Source organism: Bos javanicus, chromosome 10 (assembly GCF_032452875.1).
Source record: "Bos javanicus breed banteng chromosome 10, ARS-OSU_banteng_1.0, whole genome shotgun sequence".
Lineage (NCBI taxonomy): Eukaryota > Metazoa > Chordata > Mammalia > Artiodactyla > Bovidae > Bos > Bos javanicus.
The window spans coordinates 13,536,643-13,550,157 of NC_083877.1; the positions used below are offsets into that span (position 1 = coordinate 13,536,643).

At 54.5% G+C, this 13,515-nt stretch overlaps 1 protein-coding gene across 3 annotated transcripts in view; it reads left to right on the forward strand.

Moving 5' to 3' along the window:
• Positions 1-214: 214 nt before the first annotated feature.
• Positions 215-13,515, forward strand: part of SMAD6 (SMAD family member 6) — a 77,987-nt gene continuing 64,686 nt past the window's right edge. The window contains exons 1-3 of one of the 3 annotated variants that reach the window (XM_061430159.1): positions 216-3,104; positions 10,850-10,906; positions 13,090-13,185. In XM_061430159.1, the coding sequence (XP_061286143.1) occupies positions 2,288-3,104; positions 10,850-10,906; positions 13,090-13,185 (970 nt within the window). In that variant the 5' untranslated portion in view covers positions 216-2,287. Of the gene's footprint in view, positions 3,105-10,849; positions 10,907-13,089; positions 13,186-13,515 lie in introns of all 3 variants that reach the window. The other 2 variants (XM_061430161.1, XM_061430160.1) reach the window with 2 other exon arrangements.

A 13,515-nucleotide genomic window follows, 5' to 3' on the forward strand; every position in this document is an offset into this window, starting at 1 on the left:
GGGAATGGCGCCCAGCCCCGGGCCAATGAGAGTAGCGGAATTTATTTCATTCAGTGCGGGGCCGGGCTCTTGCCCGGAAAGGGGCGGGACGCCACGCCGGGGGCGGTGCCGCCGCGCGCCCGGGAGAGGGCGGCGCCCGCCCCGTGGCCGGGCCAATCGGCGCCGCGCCCGGAGAGGGAGGGGGGACCAGGCCTTTTTTCCCTCCGCGCGGGGCCAATCCCGACTTTACAAGCTTGAACTTTTGCCACCCTCGGACGAGAGAGCGCGCCCGAGGAGGTACCCCGCCGCGCCGGCTCCAGGGGCAAGAGCGGCCTTAACCCTTCCCGCGCCAGGCGGTCCGCTGCTGCCACCGCGCCCCCACCAGCTTGCCCAGGATCAGAAGGGATCTGGGCCCCCAACTCACCCTCATTTCCATGGTGAAACGTCGCTGGGGAAATCACGAGCCCTACCTACATCCCTCTTTGTGGTGCAGAGAATAAACTGGGGAAGGAAAGGGGGTGGAGGAGTCACCCAGCCTCGAGGGGGCCCGGACGGCTGGCGGCCCGCCTAGCTCTGAGGGAAAGACTTGGCGACCGAGAGGAGCCCGAGAGAAGACGTTCCCAGCCTCCACCCCACCCTCCGTAATTCCCTACCTCGAGCAAGCCTAGAGTCCCTCTGCGTGAGGTATCCCACGCCCCCCGGCTGGCCCAGCAGACTACCCCCGACTTTGAGCAGGGGGTGTGGAAACCTCGCGCTACCACGTTAGATCCCACCACCCCAACAAATCAGCCGCCCCCTACTGCCAAAAAACGTAAGCCAGGAAAGCACACACGCACACCCATTTTTATTAGCCTTCCCTGGGATGGGGGTTTGTACCAATTCTAAAGTGCAACGTGCGTTTGAAGTTTGTGCACAAGCCAAGGAGAGGCAAAGCGCCCCGTTTGCGTCCGAGTCTCAGTGGGTCCACCAAACTCTCGCACAGCCAGCCTGCCTGTGGTTTGTGCAACCGTGTGTGTGAGTGTGTGTGCGCGCGCGCTCGCATCCGTGCCCGCGGCGCACGCGAGCCAGAGAGCCGGCCGTGGGCGCTGTCAGGCCCTGGGCGGGGGAGGGGGGTGGTGCTGGGGCAAGCGTGGGGCGGGGGCCGGGGCTCGGCCCGCCCCGGGAGCCGGCCCCTTGGAGCCTCGGGCCCTGCAATGGGACGTGTTCTCCTTTAAGAGTTAAGAAACTTGAAACCTTGTTTGCGCAACAATCAGCGCCGCGGAGCCGCCAAAGTGTCTAGACTGGCATATGATGGGAGGCAGCCAATGACTCCGCGGCGCTCCTCCGGGGGCCCTCAGTGTGCGTTTGAGGAGAACAAAAAAGAGAGAGAGAGAGCCGAGTCGGGGAGCGAGCGAGGGAGTCGAGCCGAGAGAAAGAGCCGCCGGGCGCTGCCTCGCCAGACCTCGCCGGGACCGCGGGGCCACCGGGAGGCACTTTTTGTGGAGGGGGAGTGGGGCGACCTCTGCAGCCACAGCGTCCTGGGCGTCCGAGTGGAGCGTGGGGCGGGCTATGACCTCTGCCTCGGTGGATTGCATTTTAATTAAGGATTCCCAGCAGCTCTTTGGGATTTTTACAGTTTCCACTCATGTGTTGACACCGCGTTCAGGAGAAATTCGCTCCAAGTGCATCTAGCGCCTGGGACCTGAGACAGAGTTGGCCTTTCGTGCATGCAATTCCAGGGATTTTGGTCTTGTTTGGGGTTCTTTTTCTTTCTTTCCTTTTTTTTTTTTTTTCCTTTTCTTTTTGCAGGGAGTAAGAAGGAAGCCGAGGCTATCATCAACAAGCCTGCCTTTCGGATCCTGCAGGAAAAACCCATGTAGTGAAGCGCTTGGGTTTTAAAGGCAGGGCTTTCCAGACACATTTGGGGAGTTCAGCTCCAGCGCTTTGTGCTCATGGACCAACCGCGCAACTTTTGAAGGCTCGCCGGCCCATGCGGGGTCTTTCTGGCGGCGCGCCGCCTGCAGTCCCTCTAAAGCGCCGGGGCTGGAGTTGCTGAGCCTCCCGGCCGCCGGGGTCCATGTAGCCGCGGGCCGGGCGCGGACTGCGGATCGGCGTGCGCGCGTTCCACGCCGTCCAGCCCCGGCGAGCTCCCTCATGTTGCAGCCCTGCGGTGCCCCTTCGACGACAGGCTGTGCGCGGTTTGCACGGCGCCCGGCGGCAGAGCTTCATGTGGGGCTGCGGCCCGCGCAGCCGGCGCCTCGCTGAGGAAACGGACCCCCGGTAACCGGAGACCGCCTCCCCCCCCTCCCCCGGCGCCAAAGGATATCGTATGTTCAGGTCCAAACGCTCGGGGCTGGTGCGGCGACTTTGGCGAAGTCGTGTGGTCCCCGACCGGGAGGAAGGCGGCGGCAGCGGCGGCGGCGGTGGCGACGAGGATGGGAGCGTGGGCAGCCGAGCTGAGCCGGCCGCGCGGGCACGAGAAGGCGGAGGCTGCGGCCGCCCCGAGGTCCGCCCGGTAGCCCTGCGGCGGCCCCGGGACGCGGTGGGACAGCGAGGCGCCCAAGGCGCTGGGAGACGCCGGCGCTCAGGGGGCCCCCCGAGGCCCATGTCCGAGCCGGGGGCCGGCTCTGGAGGCTCCTCGCTGGACGTGGGGGAGCCGGGAGGCCAGGGCTGGCTGCCCGAAAGTGACTGCGAGACGGTGACCTGCTGTCTCTTCTCGGAGCGGGACGCCGCCGGAGCTCCCCGAGAAGCCGGCGAACCCCTGGTCGGGGCGGCCCAGGAGCCAGAGGGCGGCGGGCGGAGTCGCGAAGCCCGCTCGCGGCTGCTGCTGCTGGAGCAGGAACTCAAGACGGTCACGTACTCGCTGCTGAAGCGGCTCAAGGAGCGCTCGCTGGACACGCTGCTGGAGGCGGTGGAGTCCCGCGGCGGCGTGCCGGGCGGCTGCGTGCTGGTGCCGCGCGCCGACCTCCGCCTGGGCGGCCAGCCCGCGCCGCCGCAGCTGCTGCTCGGACGCCTCTTCCGCTGGCCCGACCTGCAGCACGCCGTGGAGCTCAAGCCCCTGTGCGGCTGCCACAGCTTCGCCGCCGCCGCCGACGGCCCCACAGTGTGCTGCAACCCCTACCACTTCAGCCGGCTCTGCGGGCCAGGTGAGCACGCCGCGCCCGGCGGGTCCTCGCGGTTCCCCTCCAGCCACCTTCCGTGGCCTTCTCTCTCCCCTTGACACTCGGGAGGGAGGACGAAGCTGCGGGTGTTCCCCTGGGTGCCCCGGGGCGTGGGAGTTCCCAGTGGAGGCGCCTCACCCTGGCAGCAAAACCGGGTAGTGGGTATGTGGGCGCATACATCAAATGGCAACTTCATCTAAGGCTTCAGCAAACTCATACGGGCGCGCTGCCGTCCATGGGGTCGCGAAGAGTCGGACACGACTCGGCGACTAAACAAACTCAGAAAGGTGCACGTTGCACTTTTCTCTGTGCAGCTTCAGGGACTTAAGGCAGACCCCAACTTTGTAGACAGTGGGAGAGAAGGGCAGGTCTAGGAGAGGCCAAAGACACCCCCCCTACCCCCCAATTCATTTAGCCCTAGTCCGAGCCGCGGCCTGAGGCATTGTGTGCGTATGCCTACACCTATGGTATACTTTGTTGGATCCAAGTAGATGCAAGTTGTAAATTCTGGTGTAGACCGTTCATGGCTGGAGTCAAAGGTGTTCGTAAATTGTCCCACTTGTTCCTGTCTATACTTTGGAGCAAAGCTTTTGCAGGGTAGCCTTTCTCAGAGTGAAGACCACCGTCTTCTTCAGATTGTTGCCAGCATCCCTTGGGTGTCAAATACCAGGGCCTTCTGTCATCATCATTCTCAATTCTGTGTCCAGCTTTTCTAGAGAATCAGGAGTCCTGGAGGTGTGTAGGTAGGGAAGGAAGCAGGCTATTTTAGTACCTTTGAGAACCGCTCCCCTTCTTTGTTCTGTTCCTGGGATTTTCTGTACACGTGATCTACCCAGTCCTGCTTACCTGAGCAGGCTCTGGATGCTGGAGCAGAGGGGAGGACAGATGGAGACTCCTGCATCCTCACCCCCTTCCCCTTGCACTACAGGGATCACACATTTTAGCCTGTAGCATCGTCTGGGTGTATGCATCTTAGGTGGCATGGAGGGGCGTTTGGGGTAGGGGGGAGAGGGGTGTTCTGCAGGGGTGTTGGGTCTGGGCAGGCCCTGAGTTCTTCCAGTCTGGCCCTTCTGGGGAGAGACAACACCCAGCCTGGGGGCATTTAACAGGGTCGGATCACACAGGTCTCCTGACTCCCGTTGTGGAAGGGAAGGGCGGGGCTGGAAGCACCGCTGTGTCCCAGGTGTCTTGTTTTTGTCTGGGGTGGTGGCTGGAGGGGAAGGACGGTGCTTCAGCAGTTGTTCCTGAAGACAGAGCCCTGAAGGGGGCTGGGGAGAGGCAGCGCTGATCTGATTGCCTGCTCCCTGTGCGGTCATTCGGATTGTCAGGGGCTTGGTCAGTCCCTTATCTGTGGCCCACTGCGGGCCTTTTGTGTTCCTTGTTCCTCTGACTGCTTCCCCTGGAAGTGGATTTTCCCACTCTTCCTCTCTGACTCCTCCCTGCCTCTGAGGAGTAGGACCTAATTGTGGTTGCCCTGTTCCTGGTCCCTTTTTTTCCAGTGGGAAAGAATATGTGGGGTTCCCTCTGCTCTTTCAGAAGGCCCCGCTGGGCATTTTCTTTCTCACCATGTCAGTCTGCTAGGGGATATTTGTTGAGCACTTACTGTGCCAGGGACCACGGTGGGTGATGTAGTGGGGAGAGTGGAAATATGAGTAGGATCCATGCCCTCAAGAAACAGAATCTTTGGGTAGGGGTCGGAGGAGAGACGGGACAGAGATGGGGGAAGTAGGGCCAGGCCGGGCGTCTGGGGTGTGCGTGTAACAGGAGCACCTCTAGGAGCCTTGCAGGATGGGTGGTAAAGGGAGATGAGTGTTGAAGGGGAGGAGGAGGGGGCCTGCTGAGAGTTAAGGTACCAAGCAAGTTCAAGTGCGTGGGTGGGAAGAGATGGGATGAAGAGATTGGAGACAGGCAGGACCCACCCTGCCCATACTTTTTGGATAAGTCAACTTGGGTCTTGGTTTGAATCTGGTGAACTTGAGCAGTTTTAAGTTAAAGGGCAAACTGCAGTGGAATGGTTCTGACCCACAGACCTGGTCCTAGGCTCTGTCCTGCCAGTATGACAACTTGACCTTGGAGGGGGAGTAATCTCCCCTCTCTGTCTACCTGTGGGTCAATGGGGTTGGCTTTAGAAAATTCTCAACATCAAGTTCCAGACTCAGCATTGGCACTTGACTCCTCTCCTTGTCCCAGAAGGAGGCGCTGTTGCAGGAGCTGTGCCTGTTCTCCGGCTTCTTCACTAGCTCAGCGCTGCACCCGGCCCACCCCCCCACCCCCATTCAAGCCACTCCAGGGGCATTTGAGAGCACTGGTGGTCTGGGAAGAGTGTCCTATATGCACCAGATTGACCCTTTTGCTTCATCCTCTGCCTGATGGCTTAGGCCACCAGGACTGAGAACTGGGGGTCTGGCGGGGGGTGGGGCGCGGGGGGGCGGTACTGTGCTCTTTGCTGCCCACCCCACCCCCGCCTCCTGGCCGCCAGCCTGACTCCCTGAGCTGGGCGGGTGCATAGCTGGAGCTCAGCCGTGCGCGTCCTGATAAGGAGACTGCTCCTTCCAGGCCCCTGGGGGAGAGGGCTGGGGCACCGGCGCAGGCAGACAGACTGACAGATCTACACACACAGCAGACACACAGAGAGTAGGCTGGAATACACAGCAGGCCAACTGAGGGACACCCACCCGCACCCCACTGCCCCCTAGCACAGGGATCCCTAGTGACAGGCGGTCCCTCTCTGGGCAGTGTGGCTCCCTGCTGCTCAGAGCAAGCGCTGTCCATCCTTCAGCTTGCTTTGGGGCATTGGGACCAGTTTTCCTTGGGCCTCTTTTCTCATCTGTAAAGCCAGGGGGCGAACAGCATCCCTAAGGTCCTATGGGCGGATTCCAGGTTACACAGGCCTGCCCTCTCCCTCATGCTTGTCTCAGAAAGTGGGGTCCCCCATACCTAGCTCTGCCCTGGGCTTCCTGCTCCCATGGGACTCAAGCCCTGGCTTTCCCTCGTTCTGGTGTATCTTTCTGTCCCAGGAAAAGCCAGTTCACTGAGCTTGGTGCCTATGTGGACGGAAATGTGGAGAAATACTTTAATCACAGTTCTAACCTGTGTTTATAGAGCTCCTTTCTCCCGAAAGTATCCATTAACTTTGGAATAAATCTCCTGCTCTTTGCTTCACCACTTTTTTTTTCTGTAATTATATTCAGTAAATTACTATTATCCAAATTGCGCCAGGGAAAGAGACAGAGTTAGGGAGAGAACTTCTGAACAACTGGAGGAGGCCGCCTAGGAAAACACAGGGTTCCCAGGCCAGGACTATAGGAATTAGAATGGGCTAGAAAGTTTTCCTTTTATTTGGCCTGGCATTATCCCTTTGAAATGAGATCAATTTCAAGTTGGGCTTCCAAGCCCCCGCCCCGCCCCTCTGGCGGCCCCTCGGCCTGCCCGCCCTGCTCCTCAGAGCTCCTCCTTGGAGGTGAGGAAGGGGTGATAATGTGCAGTTTGCCTCTTGCTGGCGCCAGCCGGCCGCGCTGTTTATCTGGCTGCCGGGGGAATCTGGGCAATTAGGCTCCGCCGGCCTTAAAGCGCCAAGAGCTTCTTTTCGGCATCTCCCACCCCAGGGCTTGGGGTTGATCCCTCAGGTTCTGGGGGTGGAGGGGACAGGCACCCAGGAGGCCACTCCTCCGGAGGGTGAAAACTGGGAGGCCAAGGGAGGCACGTGAACCTTTCCTAAGAAGATGCTAGGCTGCACAGACGGGGTGGAAGGTAACATCTCCAGCTGAAACCTTACCAGGCAGTGGGAGAGGCTGTGAACTCTTCTGGCTTTGCAATTAGGGTCTAGATCCCAAAGGCTCAGTCCCCCCTGGGGGCTAACCAGAGGCTCGTCTGGGCTGAGCTGAGCTGACCTGAACTGGGCTGAGTGTTAGCCTTCTGATACACTCGGCCCCTGGCTGACTGCTCTCACTTCTGAAGGAAGTTGGAGGAGATTCCTGAAGTTAATGTCTGAGGCTGGCTGTCTGCAGAGGCTGGAGTTTCTGATCTCTTTCTCTCTCTCCTCTCCCCCACTTCCTCCCTCCCTCCCTTCCTCCCTTCCTCCTGCCCATGATCATTTCTTTCCAAGGGGCCTGTAGAGCCCTAAGAGCGCTCCCCTTAAAGTTTAGAGCACAGAAGTTATTATTAGGAAATCAGCACAAATTTTCTAAGTACTAAGGTAGCTTCTAAGAGGGGAGTGTGGACAGAGGGCCTGGAGGCACCTTACACTTCCTCTTCGAACCTTCTGTCCCACCTGAGTTCCCAGCATGGATCTGGGAGGGTCGATGTGTTGGAGGTGCCAGTGAGAGATTTGTGTATAGCAGCATTTATTCCCTAAGAGCCAAAAAGTGGAAACAACCTAATGTCCGTTGGCTCACAGATGGATAAACAAATTGTGGTATAGCCATCTAGTGGAATAGTATTCAGCCATAAATAAGAATGAAGTATGAGAGGACAGCATGGTTGAGCCTGGAAATCAGTATGTTAAATGAAGGAAGCCAGATACAAAAGTCCTCATGTTATAGGAAGCCTTTGGTGTGAAATATCCAGAATAGGCAAACCCATGAGAATAAAAAGTAGATTTGTGGTTGCCTGAGGTTTAGGGATTGGGAGGAATGAATGACTGCGAATGGGGCAGGGTTTCTTTTGGGGTGATGAAAATGTTCTGTAATTAGGTGGTGGTATTGGTCTTACAACTCTGAATGTACTAAGAACCACTGAATTGTATATTTTAAAAGAGTGGATCTTAGGGTATGTGAATGATAACTGTTTGTTTTTTTTTTTTTAAGTAGCTTGGTGTTGGTCCGAAACTGGCCTCCGCCTTTGTTTAGTTGAAGTAGAATAACATCGGCCTTCCTGTGTGGCCTTGGGTGGGCCCTTTACCTGCTTCTACCCCACTTGCCCCATCAGTTAAGAAGTTGAGTTGGGGGGAACCTCTGATATTCTAAATCCCGGTGTCTTGGGGGTGCAGTCTCTTTTTTTTACTTGCCTAGGATGGAAGTTAGTGAGGTGCTTCCAGTCTCTGTGCAGATGGTTTTGCTAGAACGGAGGAGGATGGGGGTGCCGGTAAAGTCCCTCCTGAAAGCTTTGCAATTCCCAGGTCTGTGGACTTGCTTTCTGCCTCACCCATGTGTTAGATGCCCCCAGCCCAGGTGTGTCTGTGGGTGGTATCGTAACTCAAGGCCTAAGTGGCTTCCGTGAGGGGGATCTTCTTGAGTCCCTCTTCCCCTTTCCAGGTCCCAGGTTACAGCCACTGGAAGAGATGCTGGGGTTGATTACAGTGGCTTGACTCCAGCCAGCACAGCCCATTGCTGCCAGATTTCACTTTTGGGGACAGATCTGGGGGCAGATGTCCAGACTTCCTGACCACGTGCAGCCTGGGCCTCAGCCAATCAGGTGTTTGCAAGAGGAACCCTGACACAGGAGTCGGAGGCCTCCTGATAAGGTAGTGGGGAGTGGTGGGAAGGGCATGAGGCTGGGGGTCAGGAAACCTGGCCTCTGGTTCTGCCTCTGCACCAGCTCCCTGTCAGACTCTGAGGGAGTCACTTCTGTTCAGGCCTCAGCCTTCTCCTCTGTACAATGGAGCACTGGCTTCAGTTCTCTTTCCCCATGGGTCTCTAGCCCTTCCTGTGTTTTGCTTCTTGTTCTGAGAGTCTAGTCCTCACTTGAGTCTGGTCTTTAGCTCTTCCAAGGTTGGTGGATAAGGGGGCTCCTACTGAAGGAAGCAGTTCCCCTCCCTGAGTCTTGTGTGAGGTCTCCTTTGGGTGACCCTTTGGGCCCTGTACGTCCTCTTTCTCCCTCCAGCTTTACCATTAACCTTATCACTGTTGTCTTTGTCCACATTATCCTGAATGCTTTCTGTGCATGGGATGTACCAGACCCAGCTGGGATGAAGGAGTGGAAGACTGAGTGCTGCTTTTTTTTTTTTTTTAACAGGGACCATTTTAAATCTTTTATGAATTTGTTACACTATTGTTTCTCTCTTGTGTTTTGGTTTTTTGGCCATGAGGCATGTGGGATCTTGGCTACCCAACCAAGTACTGACCCTATGCCCCCCTGCATTGGAAGGCAAAGTCTTAACTACTGGACTGCCAAGGAAGTCCCAACAGGGTACTTCTTGATTGCCTGTCTCATTGGGGTGTAGAGTAGAGGCAGGCCTGGGCTCTGATCCCAGCTCCACCATGATTGGCTGGGGAGGCACTGGAAAAGTCAGTTTTCTCATCTGTGAAATGGGGATGATAATGGTCATCTTTATTTTTGAGAAAGGATGAAATGAAAGTAGGTACCCAATGAGCATGATTAACCACTCTGTACCTAAGGTCCAAAGGAATGAAATACAGTGAATGAAACGGAAAGGCCCCAGCACAGACAGAGACACAGGGTAGGCATTCAGCGAATGTTTGCTTCGCTCCCAGTGGCTAATCCATGATTCAGTTTCCTTCTCCCCAATCCAGTCCACAAAAGATTCCCTGTTTCTGGACTTTGTTGAAGTCATTTCTAGCTGGAAAAGCCGGGTTGGGGAAGAGGTGAAGCTGCCTGCTCCTACAACTAATTGTGCCTTATTATAATTGCGAAAAACACTTATTACCCCTGTGTCATTCCTGATACCTGCCTAATAATAGTTATTACCGCTTTACTACCACTGAGAGTTTGTTTTAGTTTGCGATTTGATGGTGTTTAGTTTCATTTACAGAAAATGAAGGGTCATTTCATTCATGCAAATTGTTACTTAGTTTAGCAAATTGTTACTTCCCAGAAAGCAAGAGGCTAAAGAATTCTTCTGAAGACAAAGTATATGTTTTTAAGGACAAGTATTTTAGGCAAATGAAAGGAAACCCAAAGAAAAATGCCATAGACAATAAGGAATCACACAGGGCCTGAGGTGGGCAGCCATGGAGGCTGTGCTCCGCCCCTTCTCTTTACGGAGGGGGAGACTGAGGCCGAGAGCCAGCGGTGACTGGGGTATGGTCTCCCATCTGGGGAGCTGGGTTTGGCTTTTTGGGTCCTAGCCAGTCGTGCCCGCCTCGCCCTGAAGGACGTTTGCTCTTGTGTAGCTTGTTTGTAAGTGAGCTTCCGTGTCTCTGTGGGCCTCTGCACGCAGTTTTGGCTAGAGTTACCACACTTAGCAAAGGAAAACACAGAATGCCCAGTTAAATTTGAGTTTCAGGTAAACAACATGTACTATTTTAGCATAAGTATGTCCCAGATATTGCAGGGGGCATACTTACACTAAAAGTGTATGCCATGTGTATCCAAAATTCAGATTTAACTGAGCAGCCTAGCTCTGATTTTACCTGTACCCGTGTTTCTCTCATTATAATAATAATAGCTGCTGTTTGTCTAGATATATTTCTGCAGTTCCAAGAACTGTCTTGAGCATTTTACGTACTTTATTTGCTTTTGTCCTCCTGGCAAACCTAGGGAGTCTCTCTGATTATTTTCCCCATTTTAGAGCTGAGGAAACAGGCTCAGAGAGGGAAGGTAGCTTGCCAGCTGTCACACAGCCAAAGGTGATAGAATGGGGACTGAGCCCAGGTTTGTGGCCTAAGACTGTGGCTTTCCCTGTGCTGTTCCAGGGGATTTGGGCAGCAGAGGTGCTGATTTCCTGGGAGCTGGGTTTATTATTTGAGGAAATCAAATCATCAAAAACATGTAGAACCCCTCTGTGTGGGCTTTCTCCTCCCAGCAGTGACACATTGACTCCTGTCTTCCAGAATCACCGCCACCGCCCTACTCTCGGCTGTCTCCTCGCGACGAGTACAAGCCACTGGGTAAGTGTGTCCTCCTTCCGACCCTTGGGTAGGTGTGTCCATCCCAGGCTCCCCTGCCTCAGTGCCGAAGAGCCCGAGAGAGCGAGGGGAGGAAGGGATCCCCAGCCTGGTTGCCTTTGAAATGGGGTGGGTGAAGTTTTACAAACACTCCCAGTTGGGCCAGAGCCGACCCAGCCTCTGCAGCGGGCTATTTACATCTAGAAATTCCTCGCTCATCATTAACCTCTCTGTGACCTTTAAACATGAGCCTGTGGGAGATGAATGGGTTTTGACTTCAGCATCTCATTGGAGGTGGCTTAGGGTTTCTGTCTCTTTTCCTCTCCTTCCCTCCCAGCCTTAGGTGGTTCTCCTTTGATGTGTATTAATTAGCACCATGACAAATAGGCTGAGCATGAAGTCACTGTCGAAAGGAGCTGTATGTGTCATTCCCTACCCCCACCCCCCACCTTTATTAAGCCAAGAAATTCACCTGGGCAGAAAGGGCAGTTGAAAAGTTTAGAAAGCAAGTGTCTTGGTACACTCAAGCATGGAGGGTACCCCTCAGTGGTAATGTCGTTGTTGGCAGGTCCCATTCAGAGGTAGGACGTGTTTTCTGTAAAGCCTTGGGGCTGAATGCTTAGCCCGTATGCTGGGGAAGATGCATATGGTTTTAAAAGTAGAGATGGCTTGTTTTCTGGCCCTCCTGGTTCCTCCAGTGGAGAATCCCTGTGTTGGGGTGAGTGAGTATGGCCTTAGTAGCACTGGGAGAGTGACTTGGTGACCCAGGGAGCTCCCATGAGACCTGAGCTTTAAAAGTCAGATGGCGTGGCAGTGATGCTAACACATTCCACCAGTGACCACAAAAAGTGGGTTTTGTTTTGTTTTTGGTAAAGGCCTCTTCCCGGTAGCGTGTGTCAGCACCATCTGGGAGGTCACTTCTGAGTGTCATAAACTTGCAGGCATCCAGTCCAGTTTTCCTTCCAGGCGCCCCCACTGTGGAGACAGAAGTGCCCACTGGTTCCCTTTGGGAGTTGGTCCTCCTCCGTCTAGGACGACAGAGGCTGTCCCAGGATGGGGTATGAGTCAGTGCCTTAATGGTGGCAACTTCCTCATTGCTTTTCCTGAAGTATGGTCATCTCGTGGATGGAGGAGCTTGATTTAGTTCTCTGAGGAACTGGAAAGGTCGTCTGGGGGTAGCCTGTCACTTGACAAATAGCTTATCAGGCTGAGGGGCTGGGAAGGCTGCCCAGCTGATAAGCAGTGGGGCTGAGGCAGAAACCCACAGTAGCCCCTGTACAGCTCAGCAGTATCCCACCCTTCCCTCCCAGGCCTGTCTCAGCATTTTCTGAGTTAACGTAACTGTACTAGTTGCTTAGAAGATCCCTAATTCAAAAGATGGGGGGAAAGAAAAACCAAAACCCTCAAATGTTCTTAGTAGATGTAGCACCTGAGTTTGAGTGCCGAGAATCATTTCTCTGAGGAATCGTGGGTCAGCTGGTGATAAAGCCACAAAAAATCAGGACCCTGTCCAGCAAGGTAGAGTGACCATTTGAAGATGAACAGGTGTCCCTGTTAATTTACAAATGGGACCACTGAGATGGAGAAAGAGGAAGTGACGTTTGCTGGTGCTCAGGAGTCAGAAGACGACAGCCCACCATTTGTGTGTGGCTCATGAGCCGAGAATGGTTTTTACTTTTTAAAATGGTTTAAAAAAAATACAAAAAAACCCCCAAAAAACCCCACCCAGAGCAGAAGACTCTTGTGGCATGTGAAAGCTATATGAAATTCACATTTCAGCATCCCTAATGGTGTTCTGCTGGAAGCCGGCTGTGTTGTCTGTGGCTGCTGCCCCAGGACCACAGCAGAGGTGGAGAGTTTCAGTGGAGACTGTATGGCTCACAAAGCTGAAAATACTCACTTTGGGCCCCTGGCAAGCAAAGCTGGTGACCCCTGATTTGACTAAGAGTGGAGGTGGGACTCGAACCCTGGGCTCCAGCTTCCAAATGGGGTTCTTCCCTGGGACTTGAGCAGTGACCGAGGCGGGGAGTGTTCTTTTCCTATGGCGGCCTTGGAGGGCCTTACTAGAAGCACCAGATGTGAGGGGTTGGAGAGTGCATGGCAGGGACTTGTAGCTGCAAGGGATGGAAAACACCCATCACCCAACCCCTGGAAAGTTCACAAAGCTGGCTGTGTTGGCTCCACAGTGCTTCACGAAGAAACAGGGTTACAGCCTGGGATGTTACTGCTTCAGACAAGAAGTGGCAACAAGACTTGGGGACGGAACACTTTGGGAAGATTAGGTATGAAAAGCAAAATTGTTTTACGAGGGTCCTACTTAGGCATTAAGGTTATTATCTTTTTTTAAAAGAGATTTTCCATCTGTCCCTATTTTCCTCCAAACCTGTTTGACCAGCAGATAACTTTCTCAGGCCCTGGTAAATAGTCTGAGTTATTTTTTGTATTATTTTCTTTTCCTTGCATTGTTAGTTTTTCATAAACAAAAAGTCAGTTCACTTCTAAGCTGCTGTGATCACATGAAACCAAAAAACAAAATAAAACCCAGAACACCCAGTCAGCATCTGGCAAGTGGGAAAAGAAAAAGGGAAAAAAAAAATAGAGAAGGCCAAATT